The sequence below is a fragment of the Somniosus microcephalus genome, chromosome 13 (genome assembly GCF_052327205.1).
Source record: "Somniosus microcephalus isolate GS21.2 chromosome 13, FLI_Smic_1.0, whole genome shotgun sequence".
NCBI classification, from domain to species: Eukaryota; Metazoa; Chordata; class Chondrichthyes; order Squaliformes; family Somniosidae; genus Somniosus; species Somniosus microcephalus.
The window spans coordinates 49,234,903-49,260,228 of record NC_140999.1 but is presented as its reverse complement, the minus strand read 5'-3'; the positions used below and the strand labels follow the sequence as shown (position 1 = coordinate 49,260,228).

Here is a 25,326-nt window from a genome sequence, read left to right as displayed (position 1 = left end):
TGCTAAAATGAGTGAGATATTGAATGGGATAAAAATTGATAGAGGAGGTACTAGAAAGGCTGTCGGTGACTTATCAACGTTAAGTACAAGGAGCAGATGGGATGCATCCTAGGATGCTGAGGGAAGTAAAGGTGGAAATTGCAGAGGTACTGGCCATAATCTTCCAATCCTCCTTGGATACGGGGGTGGTGCCAGAGGACTGGAAAATTGCAAATGTTACACCCTTGTTCAAAAAAGGGTGTAAGGATAAACCCAGCAACTGCAGACCAGTCAGCTTAGCCTCAGTGGTGGGGAAGTTTTTAGAAACTATAATCCGGGACAAAATTAACAGTCACTTGGACAAGTGTAGATTAATTCAGGGATTACTTTTGTTAAAGGTAAATCGTGTTTAATTAACTTGATTGAATTTTTTGATGAGGTAACAGAGGGTTGATGAGGGCAATGCGGTTGACGTGGTGTGCATGGACTTCCAAAAGGCATTTGATAAAGCGCCACATAATAGGCTTGCCAGCAAAGTTTAAGCCCATGGAATAAATGGGACAGTGGCAGCATGGATACGAAATTGGCTAAGTGACAGGAAACTGAGTAGTGGTGAACAGTTGTTTTTCAGACTGGTGAAGGTATACAGTGGTGTTCCCCAGGGGTCGGTACTAGGACCACTGCTTTTCTTGATGTATATTAATGATTTGGACTTTGGTGTACAGGGCACTATTTCAAAATTTACGGATAACACAAAACTTAGAAGTACAGTGAGGAGGATAGGGATAGACTTCAAGAGGACATAGGCTGGCGGAATGGGCAGACATGTGGCAGATGAAATTTAACGCAGGAAAGTGTGAAATGATACATTTTTTGGTAGGAAGAACGAGGAGAAGCAATATAAACTAAAGGGTACAATTCTAAAGGGGGTGCATGAACAGAAAGATCTGGGGGTATATGTGCACAAATCGTTAAAGGTGGCAGGGCAGGATGAGAGGGGTTTAAAAAAGTACACAGGATGCTGGGCTTTATAAATAGAGGCATAGAGTACAAAAGCAAGGAAATTATGATGAACCTTAATAAAACACTGGTTTGGCCATAACTGGAATATTGTGTCCAATTCTGGGCACTGCACTTTAGGAAGGATGTGAAGGCCTTAGAGAGGGTGCAGAAAAGATTTACAAGAATGGCTCTAGGGATGAGGGACTTCAGTTATGTGGATAGACTGGCGAAGCTGGAGTTGTTCTCGGAGCAGAGAAGGTTGAGAGGAGATTTGATAGGTGCTCAAAATCATGAGGGGTCGAGACAGAGAAACTGTTCCCATTGGCGGAAGGGTTGAGAACCAGAAGACACAGATTTAAGGCGATTGGCAGAATTTCCAAAGGTGACATGAAAATCTTTTTTGCACAGCGAGTCGTTGTGATCTGGAATGCACTGCCTGAAAGGATGGTGGAGGCAGATTCAATCGTGACTTTCGAAGGGAATTAGTTAAGTACCTGAAGGAAAGAAATTTGTAGGGCTGTGGGGAAAGGGCGGGGGATTGGGACTAGCTGAAATGCTCTTGCAGAGAGCTGGCACGGGCTTGACAGGCCAAATGCCCCCCTACTGTGCTGTAATGATTCTATGACTCACTTGCTGCTTTCTCAAGCCACTTAAGATTTTATGGAATGTGAACGGGGAGCTGAACCACTAGCCTAGACCTGACACCAAATCCACCTGCTAAGTGTATTCTACCTATCCATAATGCCAGATTGCTCTTTTGAAAATGTTGCATCTATTCCTGTATTGCAGTTGAAATGACTGCTCCTGAAATATTTGGTTTGCTAAATACTATATCCCTAATGTATTTTGCAGCATTACTTTTATGTATGTTAATGAATTTTCACCTTTTGACTTTAGTGCTGCAGTTTACCTCCCCTGTTTCCTGTAGCTAAATTGTTCTAATCTGTGTCCTGCTTTCTTCGGCTTCTCCAGGTTTCTAAATTATTAGTAAAACCTTGTGAACAGGGTGCAGTAGGTGATGCGAAGGTCATGAACAGTGGTGCCTTTTTCCCGAAGCCCGTGTTATGAGCTATGCAGTTATATATGTAACTGAAATGACAAACCTGGCTCAATTTCGAGCAGCTTTTAAAATAAAATAAAAAGACAACCAGGCACTTCAGGATTTAAAGAAGGAAAATTGTTAAAAGGTTAATAACTTAATTTACACAGTATTGTTCTTTGTAAAAATGAGACCTTTTTGGCACAAAAATGAGGGGTGATTGTAAAGAGTGCAAAGGTAAGAAATTTAACATGGCAATATAGTAGTACTTCTCATGAATAAATCTTGGGTTTGGTAATCTTTCTGTATGAAATTCCTGCTTCATCCCCAGGCTACGTGCCAGCTGAGGCCGAACCTGCTCCTTGGCCTCTTGCTTCAGCCAGCTGCTATGAGGCATGCATGGCTGGCCTGTAACATGACCCACTTTCTTCCTGCGTACTGGACTAACATTCTCTTCAAAGCAATGTAGCTGAGAATGAGAATCTGATCTGTCTTTTGCCCAGTATGCTGTGTTCCCACATCACTAACGGGGAGGTGATGGTTTCCCCCCCCCCCCCCCCCCCCCCCCCCAATTAAATTAGTCCATCTGGAAGTTAAATATACCTGACGGCAGATTTTATGAATTTGCGCTCCCAGCATGATGCTTCCACAACTGGTAACACATTAGGAAATCGTGGAATCTCTCAACTCGATTTTCCATTCATTTATTTTAAAATATGCAATATCATGGCCAGTCCGTCTGCGATTTCCCAATTTGCTGTATGCTACCCAGTGGCCTCACCAGCTGAACAGCAGGGAAGATTCAATCTCTGATCTGTGTTGGATTAACTGACCTCTATTGGGAATGGAACGGGATTCAACAGTTGATCTTTGCCCTGCTGGGTTCGCGAAGGGGAAATTGTTCAGGTTTCCCTAATGATCTATCCAGCAACACCCTGTTCCTGTTACAAATGTGTGTGTTGGATGAGGACAGGATCAGGTCTGGGCATGATTCCTCCCATGGTAAACTGGACTAACATTCACAGAAGTTGGCCGATGAAGTGACACTTGGGTAGTACTTTATACTCTGCTTTGGAGGGAGGGATTGAATTCTGAAATCTTGAAGTATCCATTTTGGAAGCTCGAACCCAAACATTAATTCCACTTTTTTAAAATCTTTTTTTTCAACCTCCAGCTAACGTGCAACTGTTTCTGCAACAATGGAACCATTGAAAAGGGGGTGCGGGCAGAGAAGATGAACTAATTTCATGTAGTCAGGGATTGGAAGGATTTGGGCTTGGCACTGGAGCAGGAGTCAGTGGACCTTGTAGGCAGACCTAACCTAAGCAGCATGCCCTCTATCTTCTGTTTCAGACCCCCAGAGCTAGAGTGTGTGGCAGAATAAGCTTTGAAGCATTTTATATTGTAGCACTTGGCTGTATTTGTGCACCCTGTTTGTTGAGATTGCCATTGCTTTATACTAGTAAAAGAAAAGATTTTATCGGTCTTTGAAAAACCACTGTAGCTTCATTGGGGCACTCTAGATAGGCTAAATTCCTTTTATCAGTTTGTTTTTAAAAACTGCACAGGCTCTATTGGGGATTTTATCTACTGCAGTACAATATTTTTATTATTATTTTGAAGTCTGATATTTACACTGCTTTCTGTCTCATTTAACATTGTAAAATGTTTTTAAAAGATAAATTTTATTTGAATTGTATTTTGGGATGAAGGATGTCTGCTCGGGAATGGATGCCTTTCCCCACAGTATCAACAGCTAGCACTTTGGGTACAGCATATGAGCCAGGTGCAGTGTAAAGATTTCATCCGATCTTTAGTCTATATTTCCTCTTCAGCCTCCGCAATGACATCAAATTCTCCAACTGTGTAAAGTTTCCTTTTTTCCGGCTGTCCATTCTGATTATCAGATTGTCGACAGTTTTGTGCAGATCCTGCAACTGTTGGAATAAGATTGAGCTGGATTTGAATCCAGATCCCAGAAGTGAGTGGACAATGTGCAAACCCCCTTAAATCTTCAAGATTTTTTTTTTTTTGAAATGTATATAAAAGTGTCCTTTTAGAAGATAAATTTGTACGTCCTCTTTATTCTGGATTATTGTGCTGGGAAGGAGTGTTGCGTGTGGCTAATCATGATTCCTGGTATCTTCAGTTATCCTTTTGAAATGGCAGCATGTGTTTTATGTCCTTTTGCGTACTCCTTAAAAGCTATAAAGAACTAGATGGTGTAGTAGGGTAGTGCGACTTCTCTTTTCTGGGATCCGGGTTTGAATCCAGCCTAGACTGATTGGCATCAGAGTCTCTCCTATACTAGCTATTAAGATTTAATGTGACTTGAGTTTCATATTCTGACCCTGGGCCTATACAGACAACAGCTCAATCGAGCTTAAATTGATACCAATCCATACCAAGGATAATGGTGTGGGGAATGCAAAACTTCACACTACAGGAAACTTTCTGGTATCCGGCACTGACGGGACCGAGCTGGTGCCGTACCATCAAAACTGCCGTAGAAACCAGCGCTAATGTTAAAATATACGGAGCTTTTGAGCTCCGTGTGAATCAACAAACCCTGTTGCTTAGCAACAGCTTCAAAACAGTCGGCCGCAGCTTAAAAGCGTCTCTATAGCTAAGCAACAGCTTCAGCTAGACCTTGCAGAGCCTGACTGGGGGGAAAAAAAGCAACGAGAAGTAAAAAAACTTATAGGAAATGGCTCCTGAATTTTGCCGGTAGATAGAGCTTTCCGGACATTTAACCTCTGGTTAAATGAAAGTTTCCTGTCGTATGGTAGTAAAATTTCCTTCATGGTTTTTAAAACTTTTTTTTTACTGGTAGTTCCTGCAAGTACAGCTGAAATTTTTTTAAAAGGTCATTGAATGTGTATGTCCTGTATCAAAAGCTTTTGACGTCTCTTGAGCATGCCTGATCCAAGCTGAAATATATTGGGCTAGTAATCAAATTTTGAAACTGCTTTAACAGCATTGAAATCATGTTCATCAATTCTTAGAAACTCTCCTTTCAATTTGAATGAGTACCTATTTGAGCATGTCATTTCTTGTGATGTAATTTGATTTTGACATCTGTAATTTTTAGTTGATCTGGGCCATCTTAAAGCAAAAGTGGTCCTTGACTGGCAAATATAAGTGTAGAAATTCAAAGGATGCTATGCCAAATAACTTCTTTTTATTAATGGTATTATACTGAGAAAATGACCAATTTTACTACCATGCTGTACCAGCTGAGCCAATAACCTTCTTAAAAATTTTTTTAAAAAAGTTAAATGTTCAATAACTGAACTTTGCCATTTAGCTGATTATTACACAGTTGGTCCAAAATTGAATCTACTTCATGAAGTCAGCTGCAGTTGTGCATTGGCTTGTTTGAAAGCTGCTGCTTTAGGTACTGTGCTAAAATATAGCTGAATTTCCTAGTAAAAGTCAAATTACTTTTAAAGGAACTTAAAATAATGTAACCAAAGTTGAGGGCTTGCAAAAATAAAGAACTTGAAGCTTGTGTGCTTTCAGTATAAAAAACGTTTGCAACTGTACCCAGGTTTCTCTGTTTAAAGCCTTGTGCCTGGAGAAATTCTTGTGTAATTTCATGCCAGCACTCCCATGGAAATGTGACATTTCAGATCAGGCAATGGCTGGAATAGCAATCGGCCAGCGGTTCTGTGCAGCATATGTTTAGTGAAGACCCAGCATTTTTCTTTTCCTGGATGATATTGTGAAGTTGTTAGTGATTAACTCTGGCATTTTTATGGCCATGTACTTGCCCAATAAGTGATTATTTAATAAAGTTGCAGACAGTTAAATTGTTAGCAGTTTTTTTCTGTGCTCCTGCTGTAAGTCTCTAAATTGGAAGAACTTAACTGTGACCTGTTTTTCCATCATCTTAGTGCATGAAAATCTAAAAATACTGTCAGTGGGGAGAAAATGGATGCCTAAGTTTTCAGGTATCTTGCAGTTCATCTAAAATGCAATCTTAAACTATAGGGAGACTGAATTAGTGCATACTGTCCTCTTGTCTTAAACCTGACTTTGAATGTAGCCCGATACTGATGAGATTCACTTTTGAAGCCCTGGTTTAACTATCACAGCCTTGTAACTCATTCCTTGGAGACATTGTTCTATGTATGTAAATCATTCGGAAGAATTTAAAATTGAGTGATATTTGTTGAACAGTAAAGAACAAAATAACTAATTTTTTATCTATACCTCATGTCGGATGCTATCATTTTATAACCTATTGCAGTAATATTCCCATAACTTGTTGGGGAGTATCTTCAGATGATTTCAAAATGTTGCTGCCATGCAGCATTGTTTTAAAAGGGTGGTGTACATGTAGTGAGGGATTTTCAAACTGGTCAGGACGACAGTTGGGATTGTGCCAGTTAGCTTTTCTGTTTAATATTGGGTGTAGAAGTTTTATTTCCATGCTCTATTTAAAAAGAACTATTGTGATTTGCAGATTACGCAGACGCCCAAGCTGCAAGGCAAGAGACTCCAGCAGCAACAGGTATTCTGATTTATTTGCTTAATTAACTTAATGGCAGTGGTGTATTGAGTTAATTATTTGTCTGGACTCCAACTACATCACAGGTGTAGAATCATGAACTCCTCCAATTCTGACCCACATAACTTCTTTTCAGATGACTTCTTGTTGTGTTTTCTGTTGCTCTAGCATCCAGGATTGTTTTCAGAATTTGGAAGCAGTAGTAATCCTGGTGACTGCATAGCATCTGATATTATGCAATCGAGCACTGACTCCAGAGAGATGACCTGTTGCCATAGATGAAGGGCCAGATTTGTATGGTGCTGTGAGACTCTTGATCTAACTTATACAAAGGAATTTTCCTTTGGCTGTATTTTCCGGTGGCATCCATTTTGAAAGTTTACAAAATTGGAAGGAAATTATTCATTGTGGCAAGGATAGCTAATGCAACCCTTTGCGATGTAATATACTGTATATTAAGATACACAGAACATGAAATCTTTACTTGCCTGGAATATCCAGTAATGTACATGTTTGTTCAAAAGAAAAAGTGAAACCTAAACAGTTTTTGTTCAAATCAGAACACCTACCTTGAACCTCTGTGTTGACCCATTTGAACTCTGTTTGTTGTGATTTTTATAAGTTATTTGGTCTTGCCTGTGCTGACAAAGTGAATGAGTGTCACATTTTGATAGCAATGTGATACCGGGGCTGGGTAGCCCTCAAGACTGAAGCTCATTTGTCTTTGGGGATAATGTTGCTTACTTCCACATAGAAACATAGAAGATAGGAGCAGGAGTAGGCCATTCGGCCCCTCGAGCCTGCTCTGCCATTCAATGAGATCATGGCTGATCATCCAAATTCAGTACCCCGTCCCTGCCTTCTCCCCATATCCCTTGATCCCTTTAGCCTTAAGAAATATATCCAACTCCTTCTTGAATATATTTAATGAATTGGCCTCCACTGCCCTCTGTGGTAGAGAATTCCACAGGTTCACCACTCTCTGGGTGAAGAAATTCCTCCTCATCTCTGTCTTAAATGGCTTACCCCTTATCCTTAGACTGTGACCCCTGGTTCTGGACTCCTCGGCCATCGGGAACATCCTTCCTGCATCCAGTCTGTCCAGTCCTTTTAGAAATTTCTAGGTTTCAGTGAGATCCCCTCTCTTCTAAACTCCAGCGAGCATAAGCCCAATCGACCCAATCTCTCCTCGTACGTCATTCCTGCCATCCCAGGTATTAGTCTGGTGAATCTTCGCTGCACCCCCTCCATGGCAAGAACATCCTTCCTCAGATAAGGCAACCAGAACTGCACACAATACTTCAAGGTGTGGTCTCACCAAGGCCCTGTACAACTGCAGCAAGACATCCTTGTTCTTGTACTCGAACCCTCTCACTACGAAGGCCAACATACCATTTGCCTTCTTAACCGCCTGCTGCACCTGCATGCTTACCTTCAGCGACTGGTGCACAAGGACACCCAGGTCTTGTTGCACTTCCCCTTCTCCCAATCTATTGCTGTTCAGATAACCTGCCTTCCTGTTTTTGCCACCAAAGTGGATAACCTCGCATTTATCCACGTTATATTGCATCTGCCATGCTCCTGTCCAAATCATACTGGAGTTTTTCAGCATCCTCCTCACAGCACACACGCCCACCCAGCTTTGTGTCGTCTGCAAACATATATGTATATGTTTATATATGTGTGTGTGTGTGTATTCCAACTCTTTGCTTCCTGTCTGCCAACCAGTTCTCTATCCAAGTCAGTACCTTGCCCCCAATCCCATGTGCCTTAACTTTACACGCTAATCTCTTATGCGGGACCTTATCGAAAGCCTTCTGAAAGTCCAAATACACCACATCCACTGGTTCTCCCTTATCTATTCTACCAGTTACATCCTCAAAATTCCAGTAGATTTAGTCAAGCACGATTTACCTTTTGTAAATCCATGTTGACGTTGTCTGATCCTGTCACTGTTTTCCAAGTGCTCTGCTATTGCATCTTTTAAAATGGACTCTAACATTTTCCCCACTACTGATGTCAGGCTTACTGGTCTATAATTCCCCGTTTTCTCTCTACCACCTTTTTTGAATAGTGGGGTAACATTAGCTACCCTCCAATCCATGGGAACTGTTCCAGAGTCTATCGAATTTTGGAAGATGTGATCATGATCATATTGTATCTAAAAGGACAATGTTTGCACAATTGAGAAATGTTTAATAGATAAAAAGGACATCTAATATAGGCAGCTGATTATTTGGTAACAAACATTTGGTAAAGCAACTTCTAAACTGCTTGTCTAGTTATTAGAGGTTCTCTATGCGACCAACCAGGGAATATTAGGGTGCATTCTGCTTATGCTATGACTGCATCTTGGGCAAATCTGTAGCAATGGTTTTTTTTAATTCTATCTGCAATCGGGCATCTTAAACTAATTGGCACGTTTGCACCACAATGCTCCCAATTGGTCCCAAATTTTAATGCTAGACTTTATCGTCTGTTTTCTTCCTCCTCCTTACCGCTTTGTCAGAGTTCAGTTGTGGAGATTGAACAAATAAGCAGTGTTATTTGCTTGCTGTAAGTGCTGGTCACTGTTATCTCAAATAGAGTTCAGCCTCCTTGCCTCATGGTTCTCTCTGACCTTCATATAGTTAGAACTTCCTGTTTTGTGTGTGTTCCTTCTTTGCGAGACTTGGGTCTCTGCTATGACATTCTTTTGGAAGAACTGGAATATGTTTCCAGGATGTGTTCCTATGCACAGCAGGGATTGAACAATGTGGTCCATATTAGATCACACTCTTAAAGGATTAATGTCTTGGTGGTTTTTCCTCATTTGATGGGAGTTAAAGTTGAACTTCATTCCAGGAGTGCCAAAGACTCTACCTATAGTAGGTACTGCTAACATTCCATTAATAGCTTTAAACATATTTTTCACATGTTGAAGCTTTATGTTTTCCTTTGTGTCATAGGAGCGTGAAGAGAAAAGGCAAAAACTTCAAGTAGAAAAGGAAGAGCGGGAACGTGTAAGAGAAGAGGCCAGACTTGCCAAAGAACGTGCAAAGGAAGAAGCGAAGAGAAAAAAAGATGAAGAAAAAGAACAGAAAGACAAGGAGAGGAAGGAGAAAAGGGAGAAAGAAGAGAAAGAGAAAGCAGAGAGGTTAAGATTAAAAGAGGAAAAACGGAAGGAGAAACAAGATGCACTGGAGTGAGTAGCTCCCTCCCCATCCTTTAACTTGTAGGATTTTGATAAGTATAACCACTTGCTAGGGACGGTTTGGGTAGTTGTCGAATTCTGTTATTTCAATTCTTGGCTCGTCTAGAAAACATTGCTGTAAGACAGGTTTGTAAAACTGTTTTCCATCATGATCCAAGATGCACTACCGTAACCGTCTCCCACTTAAGCAGTTTGGTCTAGTGAAATGAAAACACAAACACAGCTGTGTGTTTCTAAGCTCTTTTCTTACAATTTGTCCTAAAAAGGAATACTTTTATGTTTTGATACTGCATGAGCAGTGTCCAAGCTTTAGAATCTGAAATACTCTGCAGTCAGACACCTATATGCAATTTAGTTTTAACATTTATTAGACTAGTATTGTGTAAATTCTTGCCTGGATTGACACATACTGATTTTGGCGCACATTTGAGGTTTGCTGTGATCTTAATGGGACTGCGCTAGCCTGTCCACATATTAAGAGAAAGAAGTTGCATTTATATTACACCTTATGCCTTTAGGATATCCTAAAATGGTGCACAGCCAATGCATCTATTTTGAAATATGGTTTCTGTTATATGTCGGCAAACGCAGCAAAGTCAAAACAATTGAATGGCTATGTAATCTGTTTTCAATAGTGTTGATTCAGGGAGGAATGTTGGTGAGAGAATGAGGAGAACTCTATGCTTCTCCAAGTAGTGCCATTGGATCTTTTATGCCCACCTATGCAGATAGATGGTGGTTTGATTTAAATTGTATCCAAAAAACAGCACCTCTGACCACGTCCTCAGTGCTACACTGAAGTGGCTGCCTGGATTATTTCCGAGTTCATCGTGGAGCTTGAACCCACAATCTTCTGACCTTGAGAAGCAAGAGTGCTGTCAACTGAGCCAAGCTGATACTAAAACACCACTATTTATTTTGTACAGTATGCATTTCTATGTTTTTAATGAAGTATTGGCTGAATATTATTTGCCCTTTTTGATTTGTCCACCTGGATGCAAAGAAAGATGTATTAAACATATAATTGCTTTTATATAAGGGCCAAATTGGAAGAGAAGAAAAAGAAGGAAGAGGAGAAACGGTTGAAAGAAGAAGAAAAGGTAAAGACAAATTATCTCTTTCAAATTTCCTGGCCTTTGGCCTTCCCTGATACTTTTGCAGCTGTCAATTTAGCTCCAACTATTACCCCCCATCGCCACCTTTTGATATCCTTATCCTCATCAAAATCTTTACACGCTCATCCTGGTTGTTCCCCCCCCCCCCCCCAATCTTTTGTTTCCTCAAGTCCAAGGGGGCACACACTTGAGCATATCTGGCAAACAATTGGTTTCACCATCCATCACCAGAACTGGCTGAACCACATCAAAGTGCCATCGTACCTCATTCTCCTCTGCCAGAGCTATCCCAGGATCATCCTGGAGAGCATAGATAACCCTGGCTGCTGCTGCTTTACATATGCTGCAATAATCTATCTACCCATAGATGTGCACTGGAAGTACTTAATTAATGAAACTTTGCCCCATTTCCAAATTATGTAAATTCACTCTTAATGTGGTAGCTTGTACTGTGTTGCACTCTGATGTTCACTCTTGTATGATAGCTATATTGCCCATTGAGGTGTGCCATGTTAAATATGATTACAGCGTTTGAAGGCAGAAAAAGTGAAGGAGATTTCAGAAATAACTAGATTCTTCCAAAAGCCAAAGGCTCCACAAGCCCCTAAGGTAAGAATTATTTTCATAGACTTAAATATAGTTGCATCTTGTCTGAAACATTCTCTCTATAGTGCAAACAAAGTTAAATCCTAACCTGTGTAAGGTGCTTCCACCAATATCTCAATATCTTTCTTGATGTTGTGGCCATTACATTTTTAAAAATATGATGTAATCATGTGAGCAAAATATTGCCCATGGACTTGAAAATAAATGTTTCTTTTTACTTTTATCTTTGCCCTATCTTTTATTTTCCTATCCTGACTGAGTAAGCAGGTGCACAATGCTATCAATATACCTTAGTTTTCTCTATTCTATGGCATTTCAACTGTGACCTGTGACACTGATATAATAGGAATTAGGAACTGCTTCTGATGAAATGTATATTGTAATAAATGAGCTTGAGTGATTCCAATTCTGTGGTTATACTGCTCTTGAACTAGCTGCAAGATGAAGATGGGTTGACTTTGTGATCTAGTTTTATTTTCCTGTGTGAAACTTGCCTTGCCTCTGCTCTAATTTTGGAACTAGAGGATGTCAGAATAAAACTTGACCAGCCTGAATCAAGATTATAGTTTGCAAGAAAATTTGTGCCACTTGTTCTCATCCATCCTCCCTCCCTCCCTCGCTCGCTCCCTCCCTCGCTCGCTCCCTCCCTCGCTCGCTCGCTCCCTCCCTCGCTCGCTCCCTCCCTCGCTCGCTCCCTCCCTCGCTCGCTCCCTCCCTCGCTCGCTCCCTCCCTCGCTCGCTCCCTCCCTCGCTCGCTCCCTCCCTCGCTCGCTCCCTCCCTCGCTCGCTCCCTCCCTCGCTCGCTCCCTCCCTCGCTCCCTCGCTCGCTCCCTCCCTCGCTCGCTCCCTCCCTCGCTCGCTCCCTCCCTCCCTCCCTCCCTCCCTCGCTCGCTCGCTCCCTCCCTCCCTCGCTCCCTCCCTCCCTCGCTCCCTCCCTCCTCCCCCCCCCCCCCCCCCCCCCGTTCCTTCCTCTGTCCCAACCCCCAGGCTCTGAAGCAATACAAACTGTATTTTAAGTATTGGATCTGGTCACAAAGAAACAACTGAGACATTCAAGTGTGGAAGCAGTACAAAGAACCACCAGAGGGATGGTCTCTTGTGTAAATAAACTTGGACTTTTCAGCCTTGAAAGAAGGTGCCTGACAGAGTGCATGCATGTATGATAGTTAAGAGAGTCGAAAATGTAAATCTGGAATATTACTTCAACTTAAATTAAGTGGAAAAGGAGACAACGGTTCAAAGTAGTAAAAGGTAAATGTAAGGCTGATACCAGGCGGATAGTCATACAAAGTGAGCAACAAATGAAATGGGCTTCCCAATAAAGTAGTAGAGGTGAAAACCCTGGAATTAAACAGTTAGATGATTACATTTGGGAGTCTTTCCAGGTGGATGAGTGAGAATGTGTCAAATGGCCTTTTTTATCTGTAATTATCTTGTGTGAAATTGGTTAACATAGTCCATGAGTTCCTTTTTTAAAATGGAGCTATGTGAATATTTGGGAAGAGACTGAAGATTTATTTTCTGCTTTCACCTGGTTGCTCTTTTAGACTTGTGATTTCCACAAGCTTCTGGGGTTGTTGTAACCTCCACTTTGCCGGACATTACTGCTGAGACTGTATTCTATGCAAGACTGCTATTCCACTACCTGAACAACTTGTGTGGGATCAATTTCTGCTCCTCCACTTGCCAGCTCTGATCTGCTGCCGTCTTCTATTCTGCTCTGAATGCTGCTGAATGATCTCCACCCTGCTACTGTACACTTGCTTCCTGTGGCTACAGACTACTCTGCCCTGCTCTGTGCACTCCACTCTACCTTAAGAACTTTTCCATTGCCCTTTGCTGGACTTGGTTAGATAAGTTTCTTTGGCTCCTGCTGCTCAGCTATTGTGTGTTTCTTGCCCTGCGGCTATTCCGCAGATCATCACCCTCTGCCTCCCAAGTCTTTTGCTGCTCTCGACCTCTGAGTTTTAACTCCACTGCTCCATGCTGCTTTGTTGGTCCACCAGATCCATTGGCCACTCCATATCTCTGCTGGATGCATTGGTCAACCTCCATTGGATCGTGATTTAACAGCAGCAATTCCACTGACGGCTCCTAAGTCTACTTCCTCACTTCTGATGTTGAATATTAGTTGGAGGCTGCTCCAATTTCACCCAATGTTGTCTACAAGTGGACTTCATCCCACCCACAGCCTCCTGGCCCACAGAATATAACTCTTGGACTGTTTTTCATATTCATTCCTCCCTGCCCGACTGAATGTCTTGCCTAAATTGGACTGTTTTTCATATTCATTCCTCCCTGCCCGACTGAATGTCTTGCCTAAATTCTGTCCTGCCTGTGTAGCCCAGAATTCCCTTTGTCTATCTGCTTATTTTGATGCCATTCCAGATCTGAGCCCATTCCTTGTTTCCTTTTTGTTTAAGCCTTTCGTTTCTCTCCCTTTCCATTGATTAGATTTCATCCATAATTTTGATACTTTTTTGCTGCATTTGGCGAACAGTCACATTTCTTTCTTTAATACATTATTGTGAAAGTGCACCATAATCGAATACTCCCAACAAAAATAGCACACACTATATGTACAGTGCATACTACATCTCTAACCAAAAGTCCATCTGTTCCTCAGACTCTAGCTGGATCCTGTGGGAAGTTTGCTCCTTTTGAAATCAAAGAACACATGGTCCTTGCTCCAACAAGCCGGATATGCTTAGATCAAGAAGTTCTTGAGCAGTTAGATGAGTTGCTGGAACATCAGAGTTTTAACTCTAATTACTTCAAAGAATTGCACAGCCAGAAGCCCAGAACATCGGGCCCTACAAGTCCCAGAATAAGCATCACAGAAGGCAGTTCATGCAGGTAAAGATAAAGTATGATATTTTTCAGAATTTCTATTGATTTTCCTTATGAATTGGTGGGGAGGAGGATCGCGACAATATCCAGGTGGAGACAAATGGATTAATATTGTAACAATCTTCCCTCCCTCCACTGCCTTCCTTCCCCCACCTTTTTTATTAATGACCTTAAGACACCTGACGTACAGTTTTTAATGTCTTATGAACCTGAACAGTCATCCCTCTTCTTCCTAATCATCCAACCTTCCCCCATTCAAAGTATAATTTTTTTTTGCCAAAATGTTAAAAGCAAATCGTGTTTAACTAACTTGATTGAGTTTTTTGATGAGGTAACAGAGGATTGATGAGGGCAATGCGGTTGACGTGGTGTACATGGACTTCCAAAAGGTGTTCAACAAAGTGCCACATAATAGGCTTGCCAGCAAAGTTGAAGCCCATGCAATAAAAGGGACAGTGGCAGCATGGATACGAAATTGGCTAAGTGACAGGAAACCGAGTAGTGGTGAATGGTTGGTTGTTTTTCGGACTGGAGGAAGGTACACTGAGGTGTTCCCCAGGGGTCGGTACTCGGACCACTGCTTTTCTTGACCTATATTAATGACTTGAACTTGGGTGTACAGGGCACAGTTTCAAAATTTGCAGATGACACAAAACTTGGAAGTGTAGTGACCAGTGAGGAGGATAGTGACAGATTTCAAGAGGACATAGACAGACTGGTGGAATGGACGGACACGTGGCAGATGAGATTTAACACAGAAAAGTGCAAAGTGATACATTTTGGTAGGAAGAACGTGGAGAGGTAATATAAACTAAAGGGTACAATTCTAAAGTGGATGCATGAACAGAGACCTGGTGGTATATGTGCACAAATTGTTGAAGGTGGCAGGGCAGGTTGAGATAGTGGGGGGCAGGGTTCAGATGAGCGGAAATTTAAAAAGTCAATGAGAAAGGAGAAGGTAATAGTGCAGGGTATCGATAGGGGTAATGATAACCAGAGTGACAGGAAGGGACAGAGCATATAAACATGAGTGCATCAGAAAGTGGGGTCAGAGTAGGGAAAAATGGTAAAAAGACAAAATTAAAAGCTCTTGTTATGAATGCTGCGTGCATTCAGATAAAGATAGATGAGTTGTCGGCACAAATAGAAGTAAATGGGTATGATCTGATGGCCATTACAGAGATGTGGTTGCAAGGTGACCAAGGCTGGGAACTGAATATTCAGGGGTATTTGACATTTCGGAAGGATAGGCAGAAAGGAAAAGGAGGTGGGGTAGCTCTGTTAATAAAGGATGAGATCAGTGCAGTAGTGAGAAATGATACTGGCTCAGAAGATCAAGATGTACTGAAGATCAAGTTTGGGTGGGGATAAGAAATAATAAGGGAAAGAAGTCAGTAGTGGGAGTAGTCTACAGACCCCCTAACAGTGGCTACACTGTAGGACAGAGCATAAATCAAGAAATAATGGAGATTTGTAAGAAAGGTACTGCAATAATCATGAGCGATTTTAATCATCTTCATATTGATTGGACAAATCAAATTTGCCACGGTTGCCTTGAGGAAAAGTTCATAATGTATTTGGGATGGTTTTTTAGAACAATACGTTGTGGAACCAACCAAGGAGCAGGCTACCTTAGATCTGGTACTGTGTAATTAGACAGGATTAATTAATTAATGATTGCATAGTAAAGGTAAAGGATCCTCTAGGAAAGAGTGATCATAGCATGATAGAATTTCAAATTCAGTTTGAGAGTGAGAAAGTTGGGTCTCAAACCAGTGTCCTTAACTTAAATAAAGGCAATTATGAAGGCAGAGTTGGCTAAAGTTGACTGGGAAAATAGATTAAAGGGCAAGACAGTGGATAAGCAGTAGCAGACATTTAAGGAGATATTTCAAAACGCTCAGCAAAGATGTATTCCAGTGAGAAGGAAAGACTCTTAAGAGAAGGCTGAACCATCCGTGGCTAACTAAGGAAGTAAAGGATAGTATCAAATTAAAAACAAAGGCATACAATGTAGCGAAGATTAGTGGTAGGCCAGACAATTGGGAAATTTTTAGAGACCAGCAAAGGATGACTCAAAAAATAATAAGAGAACATAGATTGAGAGTAAACTAGCAAGAAATATAAAAACAGACACTAAGAGCTTCTACAGGTATATAAAAAGGGAGAGTAGCTAAAGTAAATGTTGGTCCCTTAGAGGATGAGACTGGGGAATTAATAATGGGAAACAGGGAAATAGCAGAGACTTTGAACAAATATTTTGTATTGGTCTTCATGGTAGAAGACACTAAAAGCATCCCAGTAATAATCGATAATCAAGGGGCTATAGGGATGACAGAACTTAAAGCTATCACTAGAGAACAAGTACTCGGTAAAATAATGGGACTAAAGGTTGACCTGATGGCCTGCATCCTAGGGTCTTAAAAGAAGTGGCTGCAGAGATAGTGGATGCTTTGGTTACAATCTACCAAAATTCTCTGGATTCTGGAGAGGTCCCTACGGATTGTAAAGCCGCAAATGTAACGCCCCTATTTAAGAAAGGAGGAAAACCGAAAGCAAGAAGCTATACACCAGTTAGCCTAACATCTGTCATTGGGAAAATGCTGGAGTCCATTATTAAGGAAGTAGTAGCAGGACATTTAGAAAATCATAATACAGCCAAGCAGAGTCAGCATGGTTTTATGAAAGGGAAATCATGTTTCACAAATTTTCTGGAATTCTTTGCAGATGTAACAAGCAGGGTGGATAAAGAGGAAGCAGTAGATGTAGTGTATTTGGATTTCCAGAAGGCATTCGATAAGGTGCCACATAAAAGGTTACTGCGCAAGATAAGAGCTCACTGGGTTGAGGGTAATATATTAGCATGGATAGAGGATTAGCTAACTAACAGAAAACAGAGAGTCGGGATAAATGGGTTATTTTCCGGTTTGCACTTTGATGAAGGGACCGAGTGTAATGTAGCCAAATTTGCTGATACAAAGATAGGTGGGAAAGAAAGCTGTCAAGAGGACACACAGAATTTGCAACGGGATACAGATAGGCTAATCGAGTGGGCAAAAATTTGGCAGATGGAGTTTAATGTGGGAAAATGTGAGATTATCCACTTTGGTAGGAAAAATAAAAAATCAAATTATTATTTAAATGGAGAGAGATTACAAAATGCTGCAGTACGGAGGGATCTGGGGGGATCCGTGTACATGAAACACAAGTGAGCATGCAGGTACAGCAAGTAATTAGGATGGCAAATAGAATGTTGGCCTTTATTGCAAGGGGTTGGAGTATAAAAGCAGGGAAGCCTGTTACAACTGTGCAGGGTGCTGGTGAGACTACACTTGGAGTACTGCGTACAGTTTTGGTCTTTTTTAAGGAGGGATATATTTGCATTGGAGGCAGTTCAGAGAAGATTCACAGAATCACAGAAACCACACAGTGCAGATAGAGGCCATTTCGGCCCATCGAGCCTGCACCGACACATATCCCACCCGATCCCCGTAACCCCTATACCAACACATATCCCACCCTATCCCCGTAACCCCACATATTTTAATCCCCCTAACACTAAGGGTCAATTTATCATAGCCAATCAACCTAACCTGCACATCTTTGGACTGTGGGAGGAAACCGGAGCACCCGGAGAAAACCCACGCAAACACGGGGAGAATGTGCAACTCCACACAGACAGTCACCCGAGGCCGGATTCGAACCCGGGTCCCTGGCGCTGTGAGGCAACAGTGCTAACCACTATGCCACCGTGCTGCCCTTCACTAGGTAGATTGCTGAGATGAAGGGGTTGTCTTATGAGGAAAGGTTGAGCAGGTTAGGCCTATACTCATTGAAGTTTAGAAGAATGAGAGGTGATCTTATTGGGCCAGAAATTCGCGGCCAAAGGCGTGAGTGCGCTCGGGGTACTCACGCATCTGGCCGTTGGAAATGCCGGCGTTCAGCATGAACAGCGCATGCGGGGAACGCCGGCATTTCCAGACCTCGAGCGCGTGCGACTGCACAGGCAGCGCTTGCGCAGTGAACTTCGTAGATTTCATTCATGAAATCCGTGAGGGTAAGTCCTCAGAAGTTACACTTGAAAAAAGCAAGTGTAAAGTGGTTCATTGGCTGCGGAGGAAGAAACATTTTATCGTGGAGCTTCTGAAATGCAATATTTTTGTTTGGGAAAGGGAGGGAAGTTATTTTAAGAAATTTTAAGTAAGTTTTAAAGTTAAAATTTTTTTTTTTTTTTTTTTTTTAAAAAGGGTTTTCAGAACGGTAGGTAGAAGGAGCAATTGTGGCTGTGTGAATGGAATGTGAGAATGAGTTATGTATGTATGTCCACATATATTCCTTTACGTATATGTATGTATGTTTTATATTCCTTTACTAATGTGTATGAATGTATGTTTTTAATTATGATTTTCCAGTAAGTTACTTTCTCTGAAAGTCATAATTAAATAATACATTCATACACATAAATAAAGGAATATATACATAACACGCAAAGGAATATATACAGACATACATACTTTCAGAAGCTCCACGATAAGAAATATCTTCCTCTGGAGCAACTGTACCCATGCTTTTTTCATGTGTAAGTTGTAAGGACTTGACCTCACTGAAAGCAGTAATGAAAGCGGCGAATTATACTGCGCACGCGCTGCCTGTGCAGTCGCACGCGTTCTGCCTCTGAACCCCTTCGTTCAGAGGACAGGAAATGCCGGTTTTCCCCAAAAGCACTGTGCATGCTGAAAACCGGCATTTCATCCGGCCAGATGTGTAAGTACCCCGACCGTACTCGCGCAGTTGGAAGGGAATTACTGGGCCAACATTTTACATGTCAATAAAATGAAAAATTTAACAATTGCACGACTTGCCCCCTCGCATCTGCGACTGAGGGTCCAAGGAGGTGCATTGCGCAAGAGGTCATCATCGTACGTATCCTCACACTGTTCCCTTTGGGGAACTGTATGAAGTGGCGGAAGGATTTATGGCCGTGATTAACGCTCATTCCGTGACCGTAACCATCTTTGAACCAGCCATTAGGGTGGTTAGTCCTATGGCGGGAGGGTTTTACAGGCTCCCACAACCCATCTGAGGGGAGGGGGGGTCCACCAACACCCACGGACGCAAGTATCCCGCTGGCTGTCCACCCAGAATTTAAAGTTGGAACTCCGACTCCACTTGCCGGGACTGTCTGGAGTGGGGTTCAAAACCCTACTCCTTCTGGCCCAGCGGCGGGGATGCTTACTGCTACGCAAAAGGCCCACTCCGCACAAAAGGTGACACCCATATGTTTCCTGCGCCTTTTCCCTCCCCGTGACTGGAGCCCTATGCTGCCATTTCACGTTGCTAATCGGATTGGGCCTTTGTCATAGCGGTAGGATCCCCGCCGCTGGGCCAGATCAGGGTAGGGTTTCGAACCCCGCTCCAGACAATCCCGGCAAGTGGAGTCGGAGCTCCGGCTCTAAATTCTGGGTTGACATCCAGTGGGATATTTGCGTCCGTGGGTGTGGGTGGCCCCCCCTCCTTGTATAGCTTGTGGGAGCCCGTAAAACCCTCCCGCCATAGGACTAACCGCCCTAATGCCTGGTTCAAAGATGGTTACGGTCACGGAATGAGCGTTAATCATGGCCATAAATCCTTCCACCACTTCATACAGTTCCCCAAAGGGAACAGTGTGAAGACACGTATGACGACGACATTGCTAAATAAATAAATGGAATTTAAAAAATTCTTTTAGGGCTTTTAAAAGTCTTTAAATTGCTTTAATTCTGTTTAAAACTACTTCAGATTACTCAAAATAATGTAAACATTTTAAAAAGTTTATAAAAGTTACCAAAATCTTCAAAAAACTTCCAAAAACCTATTTAAACTGCTGCTTTGCATGTAAAAATGCTTAGCAGCTTGACAGAAACATTGGGGGCGTGTCCAGTGAAACTGAGACCTCAAGGGGCGTGTCTCACTTGCACTGCACGCTCCTGGCTTCGCGCTGGCTGCACTCCTGGGCAGCGTGACGTCATACGCTGCCCGGGATTCTTCTTCTGGAAACACCAATTCCAGGCGTCCCTGGAGCTGATCAGCAGTAGCGCGGGGTAAGTGCAGAAACGGGGCTGCAAGCCCCGTTCACCAATTTCTGGCCCATTGAAACATATAAGATGCTGAGGGGGATTGACAGGGTAGATGCAGAGAGGATGTTTCCCCTAGTGGGGGAATCTAGAACTAGGGGGCATAGTTTCAGAATAAGGGGTTGCCCATTTAAAACGGAGATGAGGAATTTCTTCTGAGGGCTGTGAATCTGGAATTCTGTGATTCTATGTGCCACAGGCCATTTAGCCCCTCAAGACTGTTCCACCATTCAGTTGGATCATGGCTGATCTTTACCTCAACTCCATTTACCTACCGTTGCTCCATATCAACCTCGGTCTCGAAAATTTTAATTGACACAGCATTCACAGCCTTTTGGGGAATGAGTTCTAGATTTGTAGTACTGTGGGGGAAAAGTGCTTCCAGATTTCACTCCTAAATGGTCTAGCTCTCATTGTAAGGTTATGCCCTCCTTGTTCTGAATTACCCCATCAGAGGAAATAGTTTCTATCTACCTCCTCGATCCCTTTACCATTTTAAACCTCAATTTGCTTACACCTCAACACTTGTTGACATTGAATTCCATCTGCCACTTTTTGTTCATTTCTTCATCTTCTCAATATCTCTTTGCAGCTTCCTTTAGTACTCCAAATTATTTACTCTGCCTCCTATGTTAATGTCTGTAAATTTTAACATCACATCCGCTAGCCCTATCTCCTTGTACGCTGAACAGAACTCTCTTTCCTTTCTTCTAACCAGTTTTGAATCCAATTGCTACCTTCCCCTAATTCCATACTCTAATCTTCTCCAGTATTCTCCTTTGTGGTACCTTGGCAGAGGCTTTCTGAAAGTTCATGTACATGCACTGTATTTCCTCCATCCAACATGCCTGTCACCTTCAAAGAGCTCTGAGTGTGTTGCTTTGTTTCTCTTGACATCTTTGCCAAAGTTGTCCAGAAATGTTCCCTGATTGGGATAACTTTTAATCGATGGATATTCAACTTAATGTTAATTGTGGGAGACTCAAATGTTTCCACCATAAATGCAGGAATTGGTTTGTTACAGGTCCTTTTATGGTGCTATTTGTTACATGCATAATTTTGAGGCGGAGGTAAACTGCAGGAATTGTTTACATTCACAATCGCGCTGCCCTTCCCTCTTACATTCTGGGTGAAAAGTGGGTGTCAGCTGTGTAGGTAAAATGATCAGCTTGTAGAATTGTATTTTGCATATTGGAAATCTTTCCTGATTTTGGGGGGCTGTTACCTGCAGCGTACTGTTTTGACAGTAAGCTGAGGTTTGACGGTCGCTGTTATAGTTGTACATGCACAGGGTTCTTGGGCGCAGTGAGTAACTGAAGAAGCAGTGAACCACCCAGTCTCGTTGCAGATGATCTACGTTCACTTCTGAATTAATGCTAATTTTACTCTTTTTTTTCTAGCAGTGATGTGATTCTGATAGACACTAATCCAAGTAATGGAACCGTTGATCGGAAAAAGTTTTGCAGGATGAAGCTGTTGCAGTTTCGTGAGAATCATCGCCCTGCCTACTGGGGGACCTGGCAGAAGAAGAGTGTGAAGGTGAACCCTCGGAATCCTTTAGCTAAAGATGAGGTAAGGAAGTTGGTGCAGAGGTTATTGGGGGAAGAGAAACTGACTAAGATAAATTGGGGATTTCTCCTGAAATCATCAACCTTTCAGTATAAAATGTAACGCCAGGTCCTGTTAGAAATGGAGTATTTAGGATAATTATCCTGGGAATAGGCTAAAGGTTTTAACAATGGTGATTGAAGTGTCCTCTGAGCCCATGATTGGTTCCAGCCTTAACTACCTCCCAGATGTGGGTTTAAAGCAACATTTACAGGTACTGGCGAAGTGTCTCAGGATATTTAGAACAGCAGGACAGTTTGTCATACAGGGTGAATAAGGGAGGCAGCTTTTTATTCCTTTGAACCAAAATATTAGGGCATGTCGAACTAGACCATGTCTGTGCATCTCCTTGTGGCAGGTTTAAGAGCTATGATATCAAAATGTCTCACCTGGTTGTGCTCTTCAGTCAGTTGTGGTGCCTAGGGATCTAAGAGATGGATCACTTAAAAATAGGTGGAAAGGTTCTGGGTAAATGCACCACTTGTTTGCAGATTTCCGAGCCAGCAGCATGGTTTCACACCATCACTCTTTGCTTCCTAAGATGCACCCCTTAAGTGTCCGAGCAAAGGAGACTGGAGTTGAGTGTCTGCATGCTATTAATAAAATTTATCTTTCTGTGAAGGCAGACAAAATGATGTTTGAGTATTTTGCTAATATGGAATGGGGCAACAGGTTCTACCCCTTTAGTTTAATGGGAAAATTACTGGATAATTTGTGGTATATGAAAATAATTTAATGTTTTATAAGGCCCATCCTTGTAACCTTTTAGTACAAATGGAATGTGCTAATGCCCTGGTAACTGTTGCTAGGTTACACTGTTCTATCTCTGCTTTACACTAAATGCAGTGAAAACCATGTTTTTGCTCCTTGACATGGTATTTATGATTGTAATAAAGAGTGCAGGAGCTGATTGTTATCCTAATTGTGTAAATATTTGCTAGTAATTCCAAAATTGAAGCTGATTTTTTTTCCCCACCCTCCTTTTTTACTAACCTGATATTTAAATTTGTTCCTACAGAAGTTGTTGGATTATGAAGTGGATAGTGATGACGAGTGGGAGGAAGAAGAACCTGGAGAATCTCTCTCTCATAGTGAAGGAGTTAGTAAAGACTTTTTATTCTCATTTAAAGTAAAACATTTCACTGTTTAGGGAATGTCTAACAATCAATTTTATAGATGCTGTGTGGTATGTGATAAAATGTACATTTTTTGTTTGGATGGATTTAATGGGAGAACTGACAGTATTAAATGTCACCTTGATCACACACTTTATATTGCACTCGAGCTTTTCCAGTTGATATCAGTAGTGTACAGAAATGTGCAGGACCAGAGAGACAACTCCAGTTCATTTGGCTAGACTCCCCAAGAAAAAAAAAATGCTATGTACTATTTTACATCCCATCCTTTTCTTTGCTAACTCCACATTTCTGTATGTAGTAGGTGGCGTGCAGCAATGTGTTCTGTGTCTAATCAGTCTGTAATGTGATGACTGGAAGGAAAAATCTTTACAAAACAACAAGTGACTACACCTTTTAAAAAGCAACTCTTCGGCTGTGAAATGTTTTGGGATGTCCTCAGGACATGGAAGAAGCTGTATAAATTCTGTTTCTTTCTCCTTCCCATAGGAAAAATGATTGGAATAACAGTGCTCCCCAGTTTCTGTGTTTTATTAGGGTAAACTGAATCTCTACAGACTGCCAAATGTACAGAAATCAAATTTGTAAAATACATATGATCACTGAAAAATATCTTTCCATTAAGTTCTAAAGCAATTTTACTTGCACTGAAGAGGATGGGAAGCTCTGTATATCAGTGATACCTTACTGTAATTAATTGGAACAAAGAGTAGTTCTGGAAAATGGAGGTAGAGGTCCAGCAGAGGATCATCATTGCAATAAACTAACTGGAGAGCTCTTTTTTAAAAATGTGTTGACCCATGAAACATAGTATTTCACATCCAATACCATTTAGTGTATTTATACCTTGCATTCTGACACTTGTATATTCCACCAAGAAAACTTCTGTCAAATATTCAACTAGTAATTCCTTTAAAATTAACATTTGTACTCCAAGAAAAGAAGCTACAAATGAGGAAAAGTTGTTTTTAAACTCACTGCTGGAAACTGAAACCGAGCTGAGTCTCGCCCAGAAGGATCTTGACCCATCTTTATTTCAGCTGCTGACTGAATTGTGCATTTTCACCATTTTTCTGTTGCCGACAATGGGAACATTTGATGGAATGCGCAACTTAGCACGAATGTGTACAGCATTACAAAAATGCCAGGGATTTGATTTTTCATTGAGTCTTGCATGCTTTCGAGAAAAAGATGATGTTGTGGCGGTGCCACCATTGGGCTATGGACATTGTATATAATTCCTTTTTACAGCTCTGTTATATAGTCTGACGATGTACCTTTTAAATGTATCTGTTACTGCACTCGGGCTTCATTCCTGTACTCTACGTGATGACGTCAGAGCTCAGAACCCTCTAGCAGTTCCAGACAGTTGGAGAGAGGGTCATAGCTCGGAACCTTCTAGCAGTTCCAGACAGTTGGAGAAAGGTTTCCAAGCAGACCAGACATGTTTCCAGTTCATCCTGTAGTTGTTAACTTGCTTCGTTTACTCATTAAAATTTATTGTTTTGACTTCGTGAGTTGAACTCCATCTTTTGGTAAGGAACAGAGGTTCCTACATTGGTGACCCCGATTTTCTTCGAACGAATTCGTTGAAAAAACAACATGGACACGAACGCCGTCACGATCAAACTACCGCACTTTTGGGAGCAGCAGCCAGCCGCGTGGTTTTGCCAGGCAGAAGCTCAATTCCGGATCCGGGGAATTACAGCGGATTCGACCCGTTACTACTACGTGGTCTCCGCTCTCGACAGTGCCACGGCCTCGCGAGTCGTCAGCCTCCTCAAGTCCGCCTACCGACGGCAAGTATGAAGCATTAAAAACCCGCCTTCTCCAAATTTTCGGTCTGTCCAAATCCAAATGTGCCCGACGCCTAATCGCCATGCCCGGTCTCGGGGACTCGAAACCCTCGGAGCTCATGAGCCAGATGCTCACGTTGCTCGGCTCGGAATCCCAATGTTTTTTATTCCGTGAGCTTTTCCTCTGCCAGCTACCGGAGTCCGTGCAGACCGCCTTGGCCAACTCCGCAATCACGGATTGTGCCGAACGCGCCGCGGAGGCGGATAACATCTTTTCGGTCGCCCAACAGTCCTGCGCAGCCACAAAACGCCCAGGCAGTCTGAAGCCCCCCGCCGACACTGACCCAATTTACCCCGAGCTGCAGCCATGTTGCGC

At 42.1% G+C, this 25,326-nt stretch overlaps 1 protein-coding gene across 5 annotated transcripts in view; it reads left to right on the top strand.

The window, feature by feature from the left end:
* chaf1a (chromatin assembly factor 1, subunit A (p150)) overlaps positions 1 to 25,326 on the top strand; it is a 75,689-nt gene that overhangs the window by 26,875 nt on the left and 23,488 nt on the right. For 4 of the 5 annotated variants that reach the window (XM_086004894.1, XM_086004892.1, XM_086004893.1 and 1 more), the window contains 7 exons: positions 6,489 to 6,536; positions 9,482 to 9,717; positions 10,766 to 10,826; positions 11,370 to 11,450; positions 14,074 to 14,303; positions 21,811 to 21,982; positions 23,037 to 23,117. In XM_086004894.1, the coding sequence (XP_085861020.1) occupies positions 6,489 to 6,536; positions 9,482 to 9,717; positions 10,766 to 10,826; positions 11,370 to 11,450; positions 14,074 to 14,303; positions 21,811 to 21,982; positions 23,037 to 23,117 (909 nt within the window). The remainder of the gene's footprint in view (positions 1 to 6,488; positions 6,537 to 9,481; positions 9,718 to 10,765; positions 10,827 to 11,369; positions 11,451 to 14,073; positions 14,304 to 21,810; positions 21,983 to 23,036; positions 23,118 to 25,326) is intronic. The other variant, XM_086004891.1, reaches the window with a different exon arrangement.